The 19,012-nt window shown below is 37.9% G+C and overlaps 1 protein-coding gene across 3 annotated transcripts in view; it reads left to right on the top strand.

Moving 5' to 3' along the window:
* The first annotated feature begins 2,263 nt into the window (after positions 1–2,263).
* Positions 2,264–19,012, top strand: part of vps13b (vacuolar protein sorting 13 homolog B) — a 322,674-nt gene continuing 305,925 nt past the window's right edge. For 2 of the 3 annotated variants that reach the window (XM_087177216.1, XM_087177217.1), the window contains exons 1-3: positions 2,264–2,381; positions 3,508–3,666; positions 5,480–5,623. In XM_087177216.1, coding sequence (XP_087033342.1) covers positions 3,520–3,666; positions 5,480–5,623 — 291 coding nt within the window. In that variant the 5' untranslated portion in view covers positions 2,264–2,381; positions 3,508–3,519. Of the gene's footprint in view, positions 2,558–3,507; positions 3,667–5,479; positions 5,624–19,012 lie in introns of all 3 variants that reach the window. The other variant, XM_023418652.2, reaches the window with a different exon arrangement.

The following is a 19,012-nucleotide window of genomic DNA, read 5'->3' as shown; positions in this document are numbered from 1 at the left end:
GATAAAGTTACTCCTAAAATTTGTCTGTGTTATCACGCCATGAACTAATTCAATTAGTAAAAATTCTAATCCATTTAAATAAACGAAAAAATTCTGAAGCCTGTGACCTATACTGTTATACTGAAGGCGACTAATAAGTGGCCTCTCTAACTGTAATGATGTAGAGGTAGGACCTATGTATAACAAAAATGTAATTTCAAGAGAAAATACATTTTCAACAATTTTAGAGTCCTCTCACATGAGAACAAAACAAGGCTGCATTACAATTTTAGTCTTTTAGCTCGTCTGAATTTGTTTTTAATGTGTCGAGGCCTTGACCGATGAAAACCGGATCTTGTTCAACAAGTTAATCTATTTTTTTTTAACTCGAATCTATCTGTTAGTATATATAGTCCTACTGGAAATATTTTCCCGCAGTGTGAAAACCAGAAATTGTATCTGTTCCTGACGATCACATAGTCTAAATAGAACAACCATAAAACAAAATATGTCCTCATTTTTAAACGTATCATTGTCCTAAACGGCTTAAATCATTAAAAGGTCCCGCATTAGTTTGTACACCTCCAAAATACTAGAATGATGCGAAGAATATAGGAAGTTCTTTATTAGTCCCACAGTGGGGAAATCTGCAGTGATACAACTATATTGTGAATACGTAGTGGTCAATTAACTAAATTGAACTCTTGTCAGCAGGAGCATAAGACTGAGTGAATCTGGAGAGAAAGTGTGACGTGATATCAAGTAGGCTTGTTTACTTCCTAGATCACATCTCCCATTGAACTGACTTCAGAATAATCACTGTTATAGTGAGTGCGCGCTTGTACACATGCGTTGACGCACCCACGTACACAGTGGGCAAAGAGTGGACAGTCACTTGGTGAACTTCAACGGTGCATTGTGTCATCAGGAAGCTTTATCTAGCTGGCAAGGGAGAGACTGCACTGACGGTAAACATTACATTCCACACCTCGGGAGTAGGCAGAGATAACTGGTTAGAGTAATACTGAGGTCAGGTTAAGCATCATAAGACGTGAATGGTTAGAGGTAGGGTTAAGGTTAGGTTCAGGTTATGGTAAGGGGAAACACATATCGAAACAGACTCCATTTCCCCCAGAATACACAACTCCCAAAGCACTTGGATCTGACACCAACCCTGCACTGACTGCAGGCCGCTGTGCTCCACTGACCCCCCATGGCCTGTGACAGACACCTACTTTTTCCATTTCATCTCCACTGCCCCTATTGACATCATTTGAAAATTCCATTATAGTTTTCTAAGCTTTTCAATCATTTTGATTTATTGGTTATGCAGGTTATGACTTTTTTGTTTGCTTTAATAGCTAGTAATTTCACTACTGCCTTGCAATAAAAAAAGTAGGCTATCTAAGTGGCAACACTATTAATATTAATTCATTGCAACTTTGGAAACAAAAATGCAAAGAGAAAAAGATTTGACATAGTCAAAGAGAACCTTGGCTGCAAAAAAGACAATAAAGACAGAGCTTAACCCTGTTATTCATAAATTCTGATATTATATTTGTTTATTAGGCCATGTGATTTATGATCCAACGGTCAACCACTATTCTAAAACAACAAATAAAGAATGATCAAATTTTGATTGCCTTTTACTTCAGCATTCATTATATATGTTATCTACCATTGCAGTTTAATTTAATTTTGTAGGACATGGCCTATTGAAAAAAATCACAAAAAAGTAGCATACACACTAACAATAGTCAGGTGCTGTCCATTGTGAAGTTTATTCTCTACTTTCTCAGCAAAGGTGAGCTTCCACGGCCATATAAGGGCTAGGGCATGCGAAAGAAACCAGCAATATCACGTGGAATGATGCATTCGAGAGCTCCTCGTAAATCCTCTCTTACACAAAGAAATTTCGTGTTGTGACTGCTGTCACCGTTTGATTAGACATACATAACATAACAACGTAACGTAGCATAAGATTTCTGCTACTATTCCATTACATTCAACTGGAATTATGGCACCTGATGCTGCAGTAACTGAATTAGAACGATATAACGTGCATCAGGTATTTACTTGACGCTCTCATGGATTTATTTCTAGCCGTGTCCGAAAGCGACCCTCTAAATATCACGTCACCCAGTCACGTATCACTGGAAATGTATAGTGCCTCGCTCGCCACTATTTTGGATAATTTTAGGTCGTGTATGTATACTGAACTGTGAAGCTCAAATGTCCTACAGAATAAAAAGGCAACACCAGGGCATACGGAAGCCGCGTTGGTGTTTACTCATGACGTTTGTGCAGAAGCCGTTGAGAGATGTAGCTAACGGCAACGAGATGAATAGGTTATATTAAATATCAAACTCAAGAAATTTCTCCAGGATACAAGCGGGAGTCAAGTAAGGAGAGGCTTTTCTATTTTTACCAGTGGCCACACGTTTTAGTCATGTCAAACGAACGAACTTAGGACGACTTCTTTTCAGTTAGCTTAGCTTCTTTGCTCTGCTGCTGTGGTGTATATAGCTAGAATGACAGGAGAACATAGCTAGCCTCTCTTGGCGTTCACTACTTCGCAGTAAGTAAAATTCCTTACTATATAGTAATGCACGGCTTCATTTAAAACACCAAGTTATATTTAGTTACATTGCTATACATTTGGACACAGAATAACAAACTACTGCTGGCATTTTCCCCGCAGTCGCAAGCATAAAAAGTGAAGTCACATTAGCATGCTGGCTAATTAAGGCACCACTGTAAATTATAACAAACTACTTATAAGACTTACAAGTCACTTAAAAGTCAGTTAAAACTTGAACTGCAACCCACCCAAATAGAGTTATTGGTCTGTCTAAGTGTAAATGTCAATCAAATGTAGTCAAACCTTAAATATCCCTAGATATAACTTACAGTATAGTTAGTCTTCAAATACATATTTAATGTTTATCAAACTTTGGTGTCAGGATACGTTTACAGAGTGCCAATTAAAGAGCATTTCTCCTGTTTAGTGAGGATTAAAACCATAACAATGTGCACAGTTTACTATAAAATTGTAACATACAGTTTACTGCTGAATTTCAGCATGAGGCTAATATGAAACGGTTACTATAACCTCAATTTGATATATTAGTGGAATATGAGCTTATAGTGCTAGGCCTTTTTCCAACAGATGTTTTGACTTGTCATTACAGGAAAAGCACAGGTGTACCTAATAGCTTTAATTATGGCTCCATTCCATTTAAGCGTCCCAATAAACTGTGCCAGTAAGATGGCATTCACTGTACTTCTGCCTAGGAACTGATGCACCTGAATGTAATGCAGCCACTGTTCATGTAATTATCTACACCTGCCCACTTGTGCTTTTCAAAATATCTGCTGTGAAAAAAATGTTTGTTCTCTGCTGAAGTGTTAGAAGCAGTTGAGTCATAATGGCAAAAGGAAATTTAATACATTACTGCTGTAGTGTACAAATAAACACAGTGTTGAATTACATCACAATGTTCTGTTCAATGTTTTATGTGTGTTCAGGACAGGGACAAGATGTTGGAGTCCTATGTCACACCGCTCCTCATGAGCTATGTGAACAAGTATATTAAGAATCTTAAGCCATCTGACCTGCAGCTGTCTCTCTGGGGAGGAGATGTGGTGCTCAGCAAGTTGGACCTGAAGCTGGATGTGCTAGAACAGGTACTGTATACACAAGGTAAACCCTGCACTCTAACTTTCTTTTACAAAACCATGGTAGGCAATGTGGTTATTTTGTTTGCAGGAAGGCCTCGCAGTTCTGATGGATTATAGTTATGAGGTAGTGCTCAGTGCTACTAGCGGGAAAATTATTAACCAAAGTGGTTTTGTAACCATACACACTGACTGGTCCACCTTTTGAGATGAGATGGAGGTTAAGACGGTTATCAATCATGGCTATTTAAGAAAACAGAGACATTATGGCATTGCCTGATTTAATTGTGTGTCCCATATGGGTTATCAATTTAATGAATATGAGTTTAAATATCAATATGCGTTTTTGGAAAATTTCATATTGAAGGTTAAAAGTCTTATCTGGTGTGAACACTTTTATAAGAAGCCAGAAGTATAATGTTGCCATGGATTGAGTGAGTTACACCGTGGGCTGCAAAAAAAAAGTTTGCCAAGTTAGCTTTTAACAGTTCCTTTTTGCAGTGTACCATTGGATATACTGACAACTATCACTGAATGAGAATTGAAAACCTGATCATTCTCAAGCAGCTTCTGAAGCATTTCAATTCCTACCTAATTATGGATCTTTTCTCGTAATTATGAGTCACTTTAATGAAATAAGGTCTTCAAATGTTTTTTTCTTTTGTGAATGCAATGTACTTCCATAGCTAGCATTTAGTAGACATGACAGTGCTAACATTGCTAAGTGCCTTTACAATACAATCAAATTTTAGATTTTTTTACCGACAACATAAAGTAAAACGGCTGGAAAGCAATGAATGAATGGAGGAGCATGTGCCCCACTAGAATATTTTTTAATTCAGTTGAGTCTACATCTTAACTACAGCATATGTGCACCAATCGGCCACAACATTAAAACACTGGTCTTAATGTTGTGTCTGATCGGTTTAGTATAGTTAAGGTCTATTGCTTTTACTAGAATCAGAAAAACACGTACAGGCACACACACAGTATCTTTATGGTCATTTTGGGAGAGGTTTGATAGATTTACTCAGATATTTTGCTCTGCAGTGTTATTTTGACACAGTGTTCTTTTTTTACGCTTGTAATGTCTGGATTAGATCAATCTACCATGAGTTAAAAGAATTTTCTCCTGAGTGGATTCTGACTGCTTCTGAAGAGCAGACCAAAACACTACCTAACCCAACAGAGATTGTGATGAAAGTTCTTATTGGAAGCAGCTTTAATCCAACAGACAGTGGGAATTGTGTTAGCATTTTGATGTGTAACGCTATGTCAAAACTTTGGCAATTGTCTTTCCTTTGTTTTATTGCATTTCATTTAGACAGTACCACTTTTAAAATGTGCCATTAGAGATCATTTTCTTAATATAAAGAGTAAATTTTAGTAAAACATTGTGAGGATTATTGAGCAGACACACTGTAAATCCATGACAGCTTTTCCTCAGAAATATGTTTGGTTATTAGTTTTTTGGCTTACACTTACAGAGGAGGCATGTTAAGCCTGTGTGTAGGCAGTCTGGTTTCATGGGACTCATTCTCACACAGAGTAGTTCAAGATGCAGAACAGTGATTTGTCTGCCTCTGAGAAAATCTGACTGATTTTGTTAAAAGCGTGACCTACATGTAATCTGTAGCTGTTGTTTTTACTGTCCTCTCATCTTCAACTATTAGTTGCAAAGTGCTGTTTAGAAAATGGATGGATTAAGTGTCCAAATAGTCTTGAAGCCTTAACTTCAATGTTGTCTGTATTGCATAAGTAATACTGGTAAAAATTATTCTAATAGTTATCTGTATCCTTTTGTATCTCTGCATATTTATAGGAATTGAAGCTACCCTTTACATTCATGAGCGGTCACATCCATGAACTGCGTATCCACGTACCCTGGACCAAGCTGGGCTCAGAGCCTGTAGTTATCACCATCAACACCATGGAGTGCATTCTCAAGCTGAGGGATGGAGCTCAGGTTAGTTCTTTACTTTAATGAGACACAGTATATTCTTGATTCCTCCACAGGGCCAAAACAGGGCTGGCCAGATCTTCCTGTTATTTATGTGAAATTCCTCCTCACGCCAAAGTTAAGTTTTCTCATTCCTTTTTATTTTTTGTGTTTCCAAGAAGTTTTGTAATGGCCTTTGTTTTGAATAAACAAAGGCAGACTTTTTTTTAACAACTTGTTGAGATTTCTGACCCTGGCAAGCTTGGCAAGCTTCACCCTTTAGTGGAGTTGCTGTGACAAAGGCTTACTGTAATTCTGACCAGGTATAAAATCACATTAAGAGAAACTATAACCTGCTAAATTGTTCAACGTTCTAAATACAGTTCCACTTATGTGGTTTTGTATTGCATAAAATATACAGTATATATATCTACCTGTGCTAAATTCAGCTGATTGGAGATGATTTGGAAAGACACACACCTGTGTATATAAGGTCTCACATCTGACAAGTCAGATCAGAGCAAAAACCAAGCAATGAGGTAGAAGGAACTGCCTGCAGAGCTCAAGAGACAGAATAGAAACACAAACAATTACTGCTGCATTGAAGGTTCCAAAGAGCACAATGGCCTCCATAATTATTAAATGAGAGAAGTTTGGAACAATATATTTGGCAGCAATCAGAGAGAGTAAGACAGGTGAGCAAGAACCCGATGGTCACTCTGGCTGAGCTCCAGAGTTCCTGTGTGGAGATGGGAGAAACTTCCAGAAATCCTGTCTCTGAGCTTTGCCTTTGACCTATGGCTTGGTTTTTGCTCTGATATGCATTTTCTGTTGTGAGACCTTATACAGAGGGGTGTGTGCCTTTCCAAATCATGTCCAATCAATTTAATTCAGGTGGACTCCAAAAATGTCATAGCAAAGGGTCTGAATACTTAGTTTCAAAATTCTGTTTTTGCTTTGTCAGTATGGGGTATTGAGTGAAGATTGATGAGGGAAAAATATATATTTTTAATTTCAGCGTAAGACTGCAACATAACAAAATGTGAAAAAAAATGAAGTTGTTTTGAATATTTTCTGAATACACTGTAAATATTTTTCATATTAAAATACCATACATTGTTTGTTTAAAACAAAATCACAAGTATTTATTTTATTTTATTTAAGCAGCATCTGTTTATCAGATCAGCCACATCAATTCTTCTGGCTTTTAGGAGTTTTATGACTAACTGGTCATGCCACCACTTACTTCAAGTTGGTTTAGTGATTCGGCAAGGTGCTCTCATTTGACTCAATATGACACATTGTTTTATGGCCTGGGAACTCTGATTAAAAGCTCTCCATCCGTGAAGAGCTGGCATGATGACAGCCAATTATCCCCCCACACAAGCATGACATTTAAAAGATGAGTCTTGGTTCTATAAGTTGGGAGAATCTGTTACAGACTAGCCACACTTACTAATGAAATAACTCAGTATTCTCATTTGGCTATAGTGTGGTAAGGCACTTCATTGGCAGGGCTTAAAAGTAGTTAATTTGACACAGTTAAGTAGCAGTTACTTTTGTCTTTCTTTTCACTGCTTAATTATTCTAATGAGATAGGCGATGAAATGAGTATAGCAAACAAAGAAACCAGAAGCAAATAAATCACTGCCTCATTCAAATGAGATGATAGATTTATGCCTTTTTAAAAATTATGATTTGGATTGTTATCGTATTTTCAAAAGCTTGCACATTGGCAGGTGATGTAATGACAGAAATGAGGAGCACATTTTGAATTTGGAGATGAAAATGTGTTGTCATCCATACTACCAGAATTAAGTATTTTCAAATACTCTCTCAATTTAGCAAGATAACTGTCTGGCTTTAGTTTTGAATATATAGATTCCAGCACATATATCAGATGCTGTTTTCTCTGTATTTTTGTTATTTAAAAATGGTTGGTTCTACTTTGCCATTATAGTTTCCCTTCACTGACCAGAAATATTCAGAGAAACTCTGAGGTGAGGAGACTTAACTGAATTTGATCAATACTATTTACTCTGCCAACTCCATCTTTAGCCTGTCATTGTTCTCTGTTTTATTCAGTGAACAGTGCTTCTCATGAACAAGATTTGTTTCACATCTCTTTCAAATCAGATTGCTTAAAGGCACAATGTAGAGTTTCTGACCTGTAGGAGTGCTATGGAGCTATTTTTTTTTTTTTTAAATGATTGAGTATCCATTTTGTGTGTCTCATGAGCAATGCACTAACAAAGACAGAGAAGAAGAGGAGGAGGACTGCCAGGTAGTAAACATAGATGTAAATGTTTCAGTTTTCTAACTTCTAAGACAAATCATCTTTGCAAATAGAAGGAAGAAAATACATTCACCATGGTTGTAAGATCTCAAAACATGCAATGTATTTTGATGAGTGACACAGAATATAAACAGAAACTTTTTGTTAAGTAGAAAACTCCACAGGGCACCCTTTAAGCAACAAGAGTGAGATTTCATCCTTGTAGATTATCAATAAGAAATGTGACTTTAAGCCCTGCCATGCATCATCAAGAGCATAAATCTGAGAACAGTTATCCTAAGAGAAATATTCATATTATTGTATTTAGTTTAGTCATAAATAATTTCATTTTTGAAGTGTGGTATATGGAAGGCATTTTTCTTAGATTTAGTTTTGGATAAGAGCCTGCTTCTACCTTTGCCACCCATGCAGTTTGTAAAATTGAAAGTGTAACTCAGCACTGGCCCTTTATGGGGAGGTTGAGGTTTCAAGGCCAGATGTCGCAGAAGAAACACATTTCAAGGGAAGTCAATTACAGCTAATTACATAGACTGCGGCAAAAAGATTTGTAACACTTGAGCTGCCCAGAACTAATGGTAAATATCATACTATGCAGGTGGCTACTGCTCATGCGATCAGGTTTCTAGTTCAATGGAAATTTAAACTTGTTTTTTGTGCTTCATATACAGCTTAAACCCACGTACCAGTAACGGTGCTGGTGTAATGCATGTAGTCTCAAAACAGCTGTTTGTTACAGATGTTTTCTAAAAGGTTTCTAGTCAAGAAAAGATTTTTGGTAAATTGCAAATGACATTTGGACAAATAATTCAGTGGTATGTACACCCATGAGACATAATTTGGAGCAAAGCCAGACGTACAACAGAAGTCCTTCTAGCGTGTGGAATTTAAATGAGCTGCTACACTTCTGAGTGGGAGGCAGCAAGCTGACTACTGTGTTTTTAAACCAAGAAAACAGCCAGTTTTTTTAATATACTTTGAATCGGTGTAATTCAGTAACTTGTATTACCTTGAGTTCATCTTTCTTACACATTCAGTATTGCTAGAATGTCATCTCTGTGGGGGCAGTTTCCCACTTTAGGCAGCCCAAAAAGAATTTCCTTGATTGAAGGAAAAGGTCTGTAGGCTTTTGTCACATTAGTCTTACAGAAACAAGATTATATTTCTCTGGAAGTTAGATATCCTATTCATATACATGTCAGGCCCTGGTCCAGTTTTAATCAGATCCTAGCAGGGATGCAGGGAGTTTGGCATAGGTGCATGCATAACTTGGGCCATGACAGTTTTCCTTGAAGCCCTCAAGTAATTTGGGTTATGGCCCACAGGACTTTAAAAAGAGTTGATCTGTGAATGGAAAATCTTGCACTTTAAGTTTAGTAGATTACTAGTGTTTCTTTTGTCCAGAAGAGACAGGAACTTTGTGGTGGGCCTCATGTGGCCAGAGTGTGGAAATGATAAATTATATCATTAATATGGTTTGTTTTCATAATTACTGTTAAAGTCGGCGCGCTGGCCTGTAAAAACATCCGTACATCTTTTGAAGTTCATTAAGCGTTGTGTAACTTGACCGGAATTATTTGGACCTTTTTAATGTTCGTGTTTCCCCTCGAGAGGAACTTGGTAATATTAGGGATATTGAGATTGCTCAATAGGACCCATCTGCAAAGCACCAAGAGCAGCTCACAATTATAGTTTCCAGCAAATGTGGAAATTTAGGAGTTCAGCAGCAGTTGGAGATTACAGCTCCCGCTGACAGTGTAATTGCCTAAAATAAGCTGTAATGAGGACTTGTAGTGCAGAAAGTATGGTAATAGAAAAAAATGTTGTCAACTTGTTTTGACATTAATTTTACAAACTGGAGGCCATTTAAAAACAAAATTAGTTTTTATATGTGAGTTATTGTGTCCTCAATTCGCATGGTGCTCTGATGCGAGCTTAGAAATCTTTCTTGTATTTCTTATGGTATCAGTGCAACTTGCATAATTTCAAATTTAAACCGTTTACACCGTTTACATGCTTTCTTTAGTGTACATATCTGTACACCACTAGTTTTCAGATTTATTGCACATTTAGCTTCTGCCTTTTTATATTTTCTGTTCAGTTTAAGTTCAAAGTTTTCATGTAGGCTAGTTCTTGTATGAGTACAGTTAATGTTAATTAGTTTGTACATCTCCAAGTGAAATTAGACTAAGCCCTGGTCTATGCTTAAGAGCCCAATGTATGTAACAGGAGATTTGTCATGAGGATGAAAGGGTTTTGTAGTAGTCAACTTAAACCTATTTCTTCTTGTGCAAAGACACACTCAGTGTGTCCACTCTGGAGTTACTTGATGTGAATGAATGGTTTGATCTGAGCTCACTCTAAATTAAAAAGGCATCTAAAAATGTCAATAACTGTACAGGATAAAACAATGGTTTTTAAATCTGTCATTCTATATACAGAACCTGTATGGAAACTGGAGTTATTAATAGAACTCATAAGGTATCCATCTACTATCTCATTTGCCCCATGGAAATTCCATGGAAGGAGTTAGCAGCGACCAGTTTTACCAGCTTCACACCAGACTCTTCACATTCAGCACAAATTTTTCTAATTTTCTTCATCAGGTGTTGTCATTTTTTCATTTGTTTTCAGCTCAGATGTGGTGGACTAAAGCTGGTATGTGATTCTGAGCATTTGGTTTAGGGCATTACTGCCCTCGAGCTTCCCCCTGTAATGAGGAGATGGTTAAAACCTTTGGTAGGAGAATTTATTGTCTGGCTGTTTTAGTAGTTTTGTTCATGTATTTGTAACTAGTTGTAGTAATAACAGACATTGGCAGGACTGAACTGAGGCTTTAATGAAAGACCTAACAGCTAACATTGATGTAATGTTGCAAAATTACGGGCACAAATTTATTTTTTTCTTGACATCTTGGTAAACTGCTCCAGATGTTGAGGATGAGGTGTGATCAGCAAAGACAGAGAGGAACTGGCTGGATAACCGTTACAGTGGATCATAACACTCTCAGGCACTCTTTATTTTTTACGAGACAAAGATAAGGGCTTGGGTTTACTGAGGAGAGCCTTTCTGGTTTTGGCTCAGCTCGCTGCTTGATCTGGGAGTTTTATGGCCGCTGAGTGCATTTGCCACTGATGTGGAGGTTCTGATTGATGCATTGCCTCAAGATGATTTGGGGAGGTGCCTCTGAGACTTGTTGGTTTGGCATATGGTCCAACTAGGCCCTTTCTTCTGTTAGATTCCTTCCAAACTATTTTTAGGACTTTGCACCACTAAACCTCATTGCTTCTAAATAATGGGTAATACATGTGAATTAGGAAACCCCTTCTTGAAGACTTCTTAAAAACCCCAAGTTGTTATTCCATCACTTAATCTACCACCTACTAGACAAAAGAATGCTGCTTTGAATTTGGAAGTCAATCAGAAATCTATAGATGTGATACATTTATTTTGAATATGAAATATTAAAACACTTCAGTTGCTTCCCTGTTGTGGAGTTACACTCTGGATGCTGCTGCTTTAATATGTGGTTTTGCCACCCAGAGGTTGTATCCACAACCCACAAATAGGAAACCTACTAAATAGGAAGATGTTGCCAGCTTCTGTGTGGAGACTGCTGTAGTGGTGTATTGTAGTTATGCTCTGCTCTGTGGTTTAAGTTGAAATATGTAATTTTCTTTGGCAGTGAATATATTATACAGTGACAATGGAAAAACACGAGGACTGTATTGTTAGAATTCTTTCTTTTAGTAAAACATTAAACATGCAGTCAAATGTACCTTCACTGTCAGCCTCCATAGTGTGTCTCCTGACAGAATGAGATCCAGTCTGTTTGTGCCTGTGCAACTCATCTTTCACAAGTCAGAAAACATAAAGGAAAAAGTTAAACAAGTAAAAGAAAACAGCCTGTGGAAGTATGCAATCAGATAGCACAAACTGGATAATCTCTGTCCCAATGCCATCCGGAAATCTTGCCTTTGATTCTCCGGCTCGCAGGGAGCAAATGGCTTACAGAGATTGCACCATAAATCTGTCTGATCATCAGCTCAGCGGGGCCTTGTCTTCAAGACGGAGGAGACAGAGGGCGAAGACATGGAGCTTTGGCGAATCTATTTTCCTTGAATCCAACCCCCCGAAGCAGTAACAAAACCCATCTCTGACTGTAAATAATAAAAAGATGGAGTAATGTTGGCACACTGCAGATTCCTCAGGCAGGTTGGAAGCCAGAGCATGCGTTCTGATGAGAGACAAAGAGAACTGTGGAGAGACAGAAGAAGACTGAATGTTAGAGTGTATGAGCTTGGAAGTGGTCATGAAAGTTTCTATGTGTGTAGGTCTCTATATATGTGTTTGTATTTGGCCATTTTGTCATAAAAAATTGCGTCATTTTCATAGCTTTGAAGATCTTCATGTAAACCTCTCCAAAAAAGCTCTCATCCATTGTTCGGTTTGTTTTATGACCCATCTACAAATTTGCCTTCAAACAACTGCCTCTTGTACTGAAATATGACAGAGGGTGGGGGATGATGGTGCCCATGCTGTATTTGTCTGTCCCCTCATTCAAGTTCTTAGTATAGAGTGACCCATTGCACTGGTCTCTGTTTGGAATTCCAAACTGATTTAAAGCATCTGCAGAAGGCTATGCACAAGTGTGTAATTCCAGTGGAGAGCCTTGCACCCAGCCACCATTGCCTGTGAGTCAGCCAAGGCTACACAACCCACAGCGTTGCACTGCTTTGTCTTTGAGGTTTGGTGGAGGGTTACTTCAGCTCCTCAGACAGTCGTCAGACACAGGAAAGCAGTTGGGGGGGGGGGATTAAACCCATCAGCTTCCTTCATCCAATGAGTCAACTGGTGATCCATACACTCTGGGCAGCCGCTGCCTCTCCACTGTTAATCCCCACTCTCGGGCCATCCGGACTACAGCAGTCCCTCAGTGGAACCTATTACTAGCTTGGTGCTCCTGGTGTTATTGCAGTCTGGGAAACGATTACCTTGTAGTTAAGGCTAATGTTCACTTTATTAGTGCTTTCTTCAGACAGAAACTCTGGGAAGATATTGTGTTGCAATTAGGAGCATTATTTGTTATATGAGCCTTAAATATAAATACACTATAAAAAGTGATTGCATTAAATAAGAGAATATGTTTACCACTAGTGGTGTAATGATTTTGAAACTGATACAAACGTCCACAATCTTGTGTCATAAGACCAAAAGGCGGAACCGTGAACTGTAGTTGAAAAAATAAGGTCTATGTGTATTTGGAGAATTGTTTCACCCCTATTTACCACTTTATATTGCTTTTTAAATCATTGTGTTTGTGTAATGAGTCAGTGTGACACAACTAGCTATCATTTAATTTATTTTACTTTGTTTTTTGGGTGCTGAAGCTGTAGACCAAGGCCACCAGATCTGGGTCATTTTCTCTATATTTCTGTCTATGTAATTGCTCTAACCTGATTTATACAGATGGATTTTTTTTATGGGTGTCACAGAAAGTTACAAAAAGGTGTATCACAGTAACTGGGTGTGTGTAATTTCTCAGTGGAGAAAGGTAGGCTTGTATAACTCCATGTTACACAAACTGTGGGTGGTCTCTGTTTTATGTCTCAGGGTAAGGGTGTGCTCCATTTTTCAGACCCTCACCTCTTTGACCTATGAATAATTCCATTCTTATTATAGAAATGATGACGCCACAGAAGGCAGGGCATTTTAACCAGTAAAATCACATATGCAGATCTAGTCAGAATCAAGCTATTTTGAAGTATAAATCTAATTTTCTAACACTAGATCTATTATATCTATAGATCTAGTCTGTTCTGTCTATAACAGATTTTACATGTAGCCCTTTATAATTCTTAAACCAAGAGGAATACTGATCCTAGTGTGTTTCAAAATAATCTCCCCTGCTCTACATAATGTGTCGTAGTTGAGTTAGATTCCACTTGCCCCAGAGTGTGCCGGAACTGGTAAAGTTTGCTTTTATCTTGGTCGGCCTGGGCCCCTGTAATGTGTGGGTAAGAGAAGAATATAATGTGAATAATTGCATAACATGTCACTCACCATGGTGGGGGAGAGAATAAAAAGGAGATTGTCTGGAGAAGGCATATGGTTAGCTAAAAAGAGAATGACCATGCAGATCTTGTAGGAGTGGATCAGCTTGGTGTGACACTTACCATCATGATAATGATTTACATGCGTTAATTGAGTTGCATTTTCTCTTAATCATAACAAATCTTTAGAGAGTAGAGATAATTAGATGCTGATTTGAGATATAGCATCTCAGAGATATCAAGGAGTATGAGTTAAAGTCACATTGGTATATCATAAAACTTAAATTAATATTGAAGAGATCAAAGAATGGCTTAAGATTTTAAGTGGTGGCTTTAAAGTTTCTATGTGTAACATTCAGAAAACCCTTAATAATAACACTGGTGGCCGTTAAGGGAACTGCACTCAGCATCCTGTTGCTTGCACAGCATCGGCCAAAACAGTGATGTTTCCCCACTTTCACTTTCCCCATACACGAGACTGGACATGATTTACCAGCATCATGTTGATAGATGAGGTAACTAATGTTACACTGTTATTATAGTTTGACTATGAACTATATTTGAGACTACAGGTTATATTTGACTTTACAGTGCTGGGGCTGGTTTTGTTCCACAGGACAGGACTCGACATTTAGGCTTGTCCGCTTGATTTTTTTATTTATTTTTTTCTAACCCTAACCCTTCTAAACGTCTTGAAATGCACCTATGTAGATCAGGGAAATAACTGCACCGTATGGGTCAAAGAGAGAACAAAAAATTTGAACAGCAACTGTGTATACGCACAGACTAAAATATACATACACATTCTTTTCGTCAGTTTTATACATCTCAATTGTTGTGGAAACGGGCACACATGCACAAGCTTCATTTAGACTTCTATGATTATCCATAAATGGATGTAGGTAAAAACTCACTCACACGTGACCATTATGCACAGCTATGGCTTTTTATGGCGCCAGTACCACTAATTAATCACATGTACCTGTTACACATCATTGAAGGATGATCATTGATTAATCATACAGCTCATATTGAAACAGACATTACAAAGTGTTTCACAATTCAGGATCAATTTAAAATTAAGTTTATAATGAGCCTCTGACACTGCAAAATAACACAATCAGTGAAACTACCAAAAACCTAAACAAACTAAATTCTAACAAACAAAATGAAAAAAGAAAATTATATTCACTTTTACCTAGACAAATGACTTTTGTGTCTGGACAAGTGAAAGGCAAATTTACTTGTGCAAAGGACAAATGCCTCAAAGGTTCATGTCAAGCCCTGCACAAAACCAAACTTACATGAATCGAATCACTTGCCAATGTTGACTCTAGTTTTGCCTAGTGTTAGTCACCTTCCCGTTTGGCCAGTTGGGCTTCACTAGATAAAACTTACTTTTGTTTTTTGTGCTTATGTGGAGTTTGTGTTGGGGTGTGTGTTGGTCATTTGCTGACGCTAGCACACTGTTGACGCTGTAGGGGAGCGGAAGAGATGCATTGAGACAAGGCACTTGGGATCGAGCATAAATATCACACCTTTTGAAAGTTTGAAAAAGTACTTTGAAAGCAGTCCATACCACCCTGAGAAGTAACAGAGGGTTAATCCTTTGCTTCAACCAAACGCAGCTTTTCAAGATGTGTTCATAACCTCAAAAATTTAAGTTTAGTAACATGCAGCATAAAGCAGGTATTACTGACATGCAAACTTAAAATTTTCAAATCCCATTTAAAATTTTCTAACCATAATGATACCTTTTCAAATCTTACCTGTAACCTTAGTTTTATGATTTGTAAATGTGGTGTGCACTCTGGCAATTTGGCCAGGGACAGGCCTCTTATTTCATTGGTTTGTTATGCAAATTTAAGTTAAGAAATGAAACGTCATGGTAACACTGATGGAGATGATAAGAGACTTGAGATCCATGGACAGCGACTGGGTTACAAGGGGTTACAAGGATGCAATTGAAACTATTTGTTTCCTCAGTAAGGCTGACAGGTAAGCTGATGAATGATGACAGTACCTCAGTTGCTTTGGATCCTGGTGTATAGAAGCTATGCAAACGTAAGGCCTGCTGCATTCCACTTGCATGCTCATGCACTGCAATATGGCTTTGGTATTTCTCAACATTGAGGGAAGTCCTCTCCCATTTCTCTCCACTTGATTTATTCTATCTTGGTGGTTTCAGAACATTGATGCTCTCCAAGAACACTTAGGCCTCTACAGTTTGTGCCTTCCAGCTGCATCTCACGTGTGCAATTAAGTTGTCAGAGTAGCCTCAGCCACTGCTTGCACTGTTCTTGGAGGGTGGTGCTTACATCGTTCAAGGGGTGCTTATGTCTTGTATAATGTGCTTAATATTGTGTATTACATAATGGGCAAAGCTCAGAGCAGGGATGGTTCAGTTTCTGACATGAATGTCATTTTTCTTTTCTTTTTTCAATCAGGTCTTGACCACTAGTCGTCAGGAATTCACAAAAAAAAGAAAATAAATATGTCTCTATAGGATGCGCATTCTTTACATTTGTAAAAATCATTAATAGTTTTTTTTATCATGTAGGAAAGTGTCATGGTAGCTGAAATGATGAATTATGTGATAGAGAATTGGCAAATAATCATCTGCTTATTATTTTGATTAGAAAGCTATCTCTGTGTTTTGGAATTCCCCCACGTATGTTATATGTGACTTGAATAAGATGTGTGTGTCGTCGTGCACATGACTGTGTATGTGTATGTCAGGGTTCTCTGTGGAGTATTTTATTGTAGCTAACACATTGCAGTTATTAGCATTAGGGGGTAGCTGTGCCAGTGTAAGCAGCATGCCTCACATGCTCAGCCCAGGCTTGTGGTTAGCTGATGGAGACATCTGAAGGACCAGAGCCTCTCAGATCTAAATCAGGAACAATTTCTCCCTCTTTCCCATTCTCTGTCTTTTGATTTTTTTTTTCCCTCCACTTTTCTGTTGTCTCACTCGTATTTTTCTTATTTTCTGTCTTGGCTTTTTCTTCTCTTAACCATTGTCGCTCTCACTCTGTTTTCACGCTCTTTGCTCTCTTTGATTTTCTTTCCCTCTCCTTTTACTTTGTTTTCTTCTTTTCAACAGTGAGACAACATTTAGGCATGTCAAGTGCAATAATAGTAAAAGTGCCTGAGCAGGGACCAGCAGGAACATGGTATGTTAACATCAAGAGGTCACTGGGCAGAATGTGAATGGGCTCCAATGAAAAGAAAATGGAGACAGCAGTGATCTCGACTGTTCAGCCAGGTTCCAAATTCCATCACGGCACCTACATCAGGACTAGTCACTAGCCTGTCTGAATTCCTGATTTTTTGCTTTTAATCAAGTCTTGGGATTGGAGGTACTATGACTTGAAGAGCACTGACCTCAGCTCTCCTTTTACTTTGTCATGTCTTTCTGCTAACCTGTTTACTGTTGTGGGGAAATAATGAGTAAAAAAGCAATTTTGCAACAAAGAAACTGATTTCATGCATGAATGCACTGGCTTTGAGATTTACCAGATTAAAAGAGAATTATGCACACTTTAACTGGAGCAGAAACAGCTACTGTACACTAAACAAAAGACAGGTTTCTGCTGGCCTTACCTAAGATTTTCTTGTAAGACTAAAGAAAATGTCTTGTATTTCAGAATGCAATAGGTCCACAGTAGCGCTAACATGCACCTAAACAGGTCATGGGTGACTGTAATGGACAATAATGGTGCTGATTATTACTGAGATGCTGTTGTGAAAACCTCTGCACAGCTTTGAAGAGGTTTGAGGAGGGCACAAAGCTTCAGGCTTAGCCCTTAGCTCTTTGCAGTTAAGGTGGTTTTACTGTGTGGCACTCTCATTAACTCTGTTTTGTAAAGATCTTTCCTGTGCCTTGGTAAAAGAAATGTACCACAACCAATTGTATCATATCAGGTGAAGATTATGCAAGGACAATGGCAGAACAAGATGTCCATATGCAATACTGAGAAGTCAGAAGTCCTTATATTACTCCCTGTGGGTCTGGTCTGTAACTGGGATCCCTGTTTGTTGTTATTCTGGGCATGCTTGAGGCAGATATTAAACACAGCCAGTTTGACTTGGGTACAGTGGAGGCATTCTTGGCAGAGACCTTCAGCATGACATCACCAGTGCTGTCGTTGTGAAATAGTTTTGTAATTGTGCATTCTCCTTTTGGCACATGCTTTGGAATCTTTTCCATATCCATGCTCCCCCCTCTTCAATGAACATGTTATATTTTTGAGCTTCTGAAAGAAAGGCGACATTCAATTGAAAAATTAACCTAGTGCTTTCATTGTTATAGTTTGCAGGGATGAAATGTGCTAAGTAATGCTCTCTTCTCTGTTGTGGTTGCAGTGATTATACAGGCATGAAGATTTTGAAAATGACCAATTATAGCTAATTCATTTGAATATAAAGGAAAAAAAAAAAAAAAAATTCAAATAAACCCAGGTTGAGATATGTCTTTATAGACTGTCCTTCAAGGATATTTTGTTAGGATTTGTAAGGATTTTTTTATTTTATATCTGACAGCTGAAAATTAGTTACCAGCGTAGCAGTGTGTGGTTTTGCAAATGTTTTATGAGACTCATGTTAGCTTTCCCTTTGACATCAGGAATCACTGCATTCATTTTAGCTGTACATTTCATAACTGTGCTTAAAATCAGCCATCTTTGCTATTTTATAAAGTTTTAGACTATTGAATGTTTATACATTTTTACAATGACATTGAGATTTGAGTTGCATTATTTTGTACTATTTGATTATTCATGTTCATGCTCCAAAAGATAAAAGTAGCCATTTCTCTTGGTTATGGCTGGGCAGTTAACCAAAAAAATATCAAAACTGACATTTAGAACCTCACATCAACTTCATCTTCCTCATGTTGGTTAATTTGGTTAGTACTTTCCCTAATGTGTGTGTTCATGAACTGTCCCCTTAGTTACTTGCATCTGCCCCATCCAACTAACTTTAGACAATGATTGGTTTCACGTGTTCGATTACTGTATTAAAATCGCTAAGATATGCACTCCTTCATTTGAGAAAATATCAGAGAGGGAG

The sequence above is a fragment of the Seriola lalandi genome, unplaced genomic scaffold, assembly GCF_002814215.2.
Source record: "Seriola lalandi dorsalis isolate HSWRI2012SDOR001 ecotype SW California unplaced genomic scaffold, Sedor1 jcf7180002054583, whole genome shotgun sequence".
NCBI classification, from domain to species: Eukaryota; Metazoa; Chordata; class Actinopteri; order Carangiformes; family Carangidae; genus Seriola; species Seriola lalandi.
Note: the sequence above shows the minus strand (reverse complement) of the source record. Positions and strands in the feature narration are given on the sequence as shown.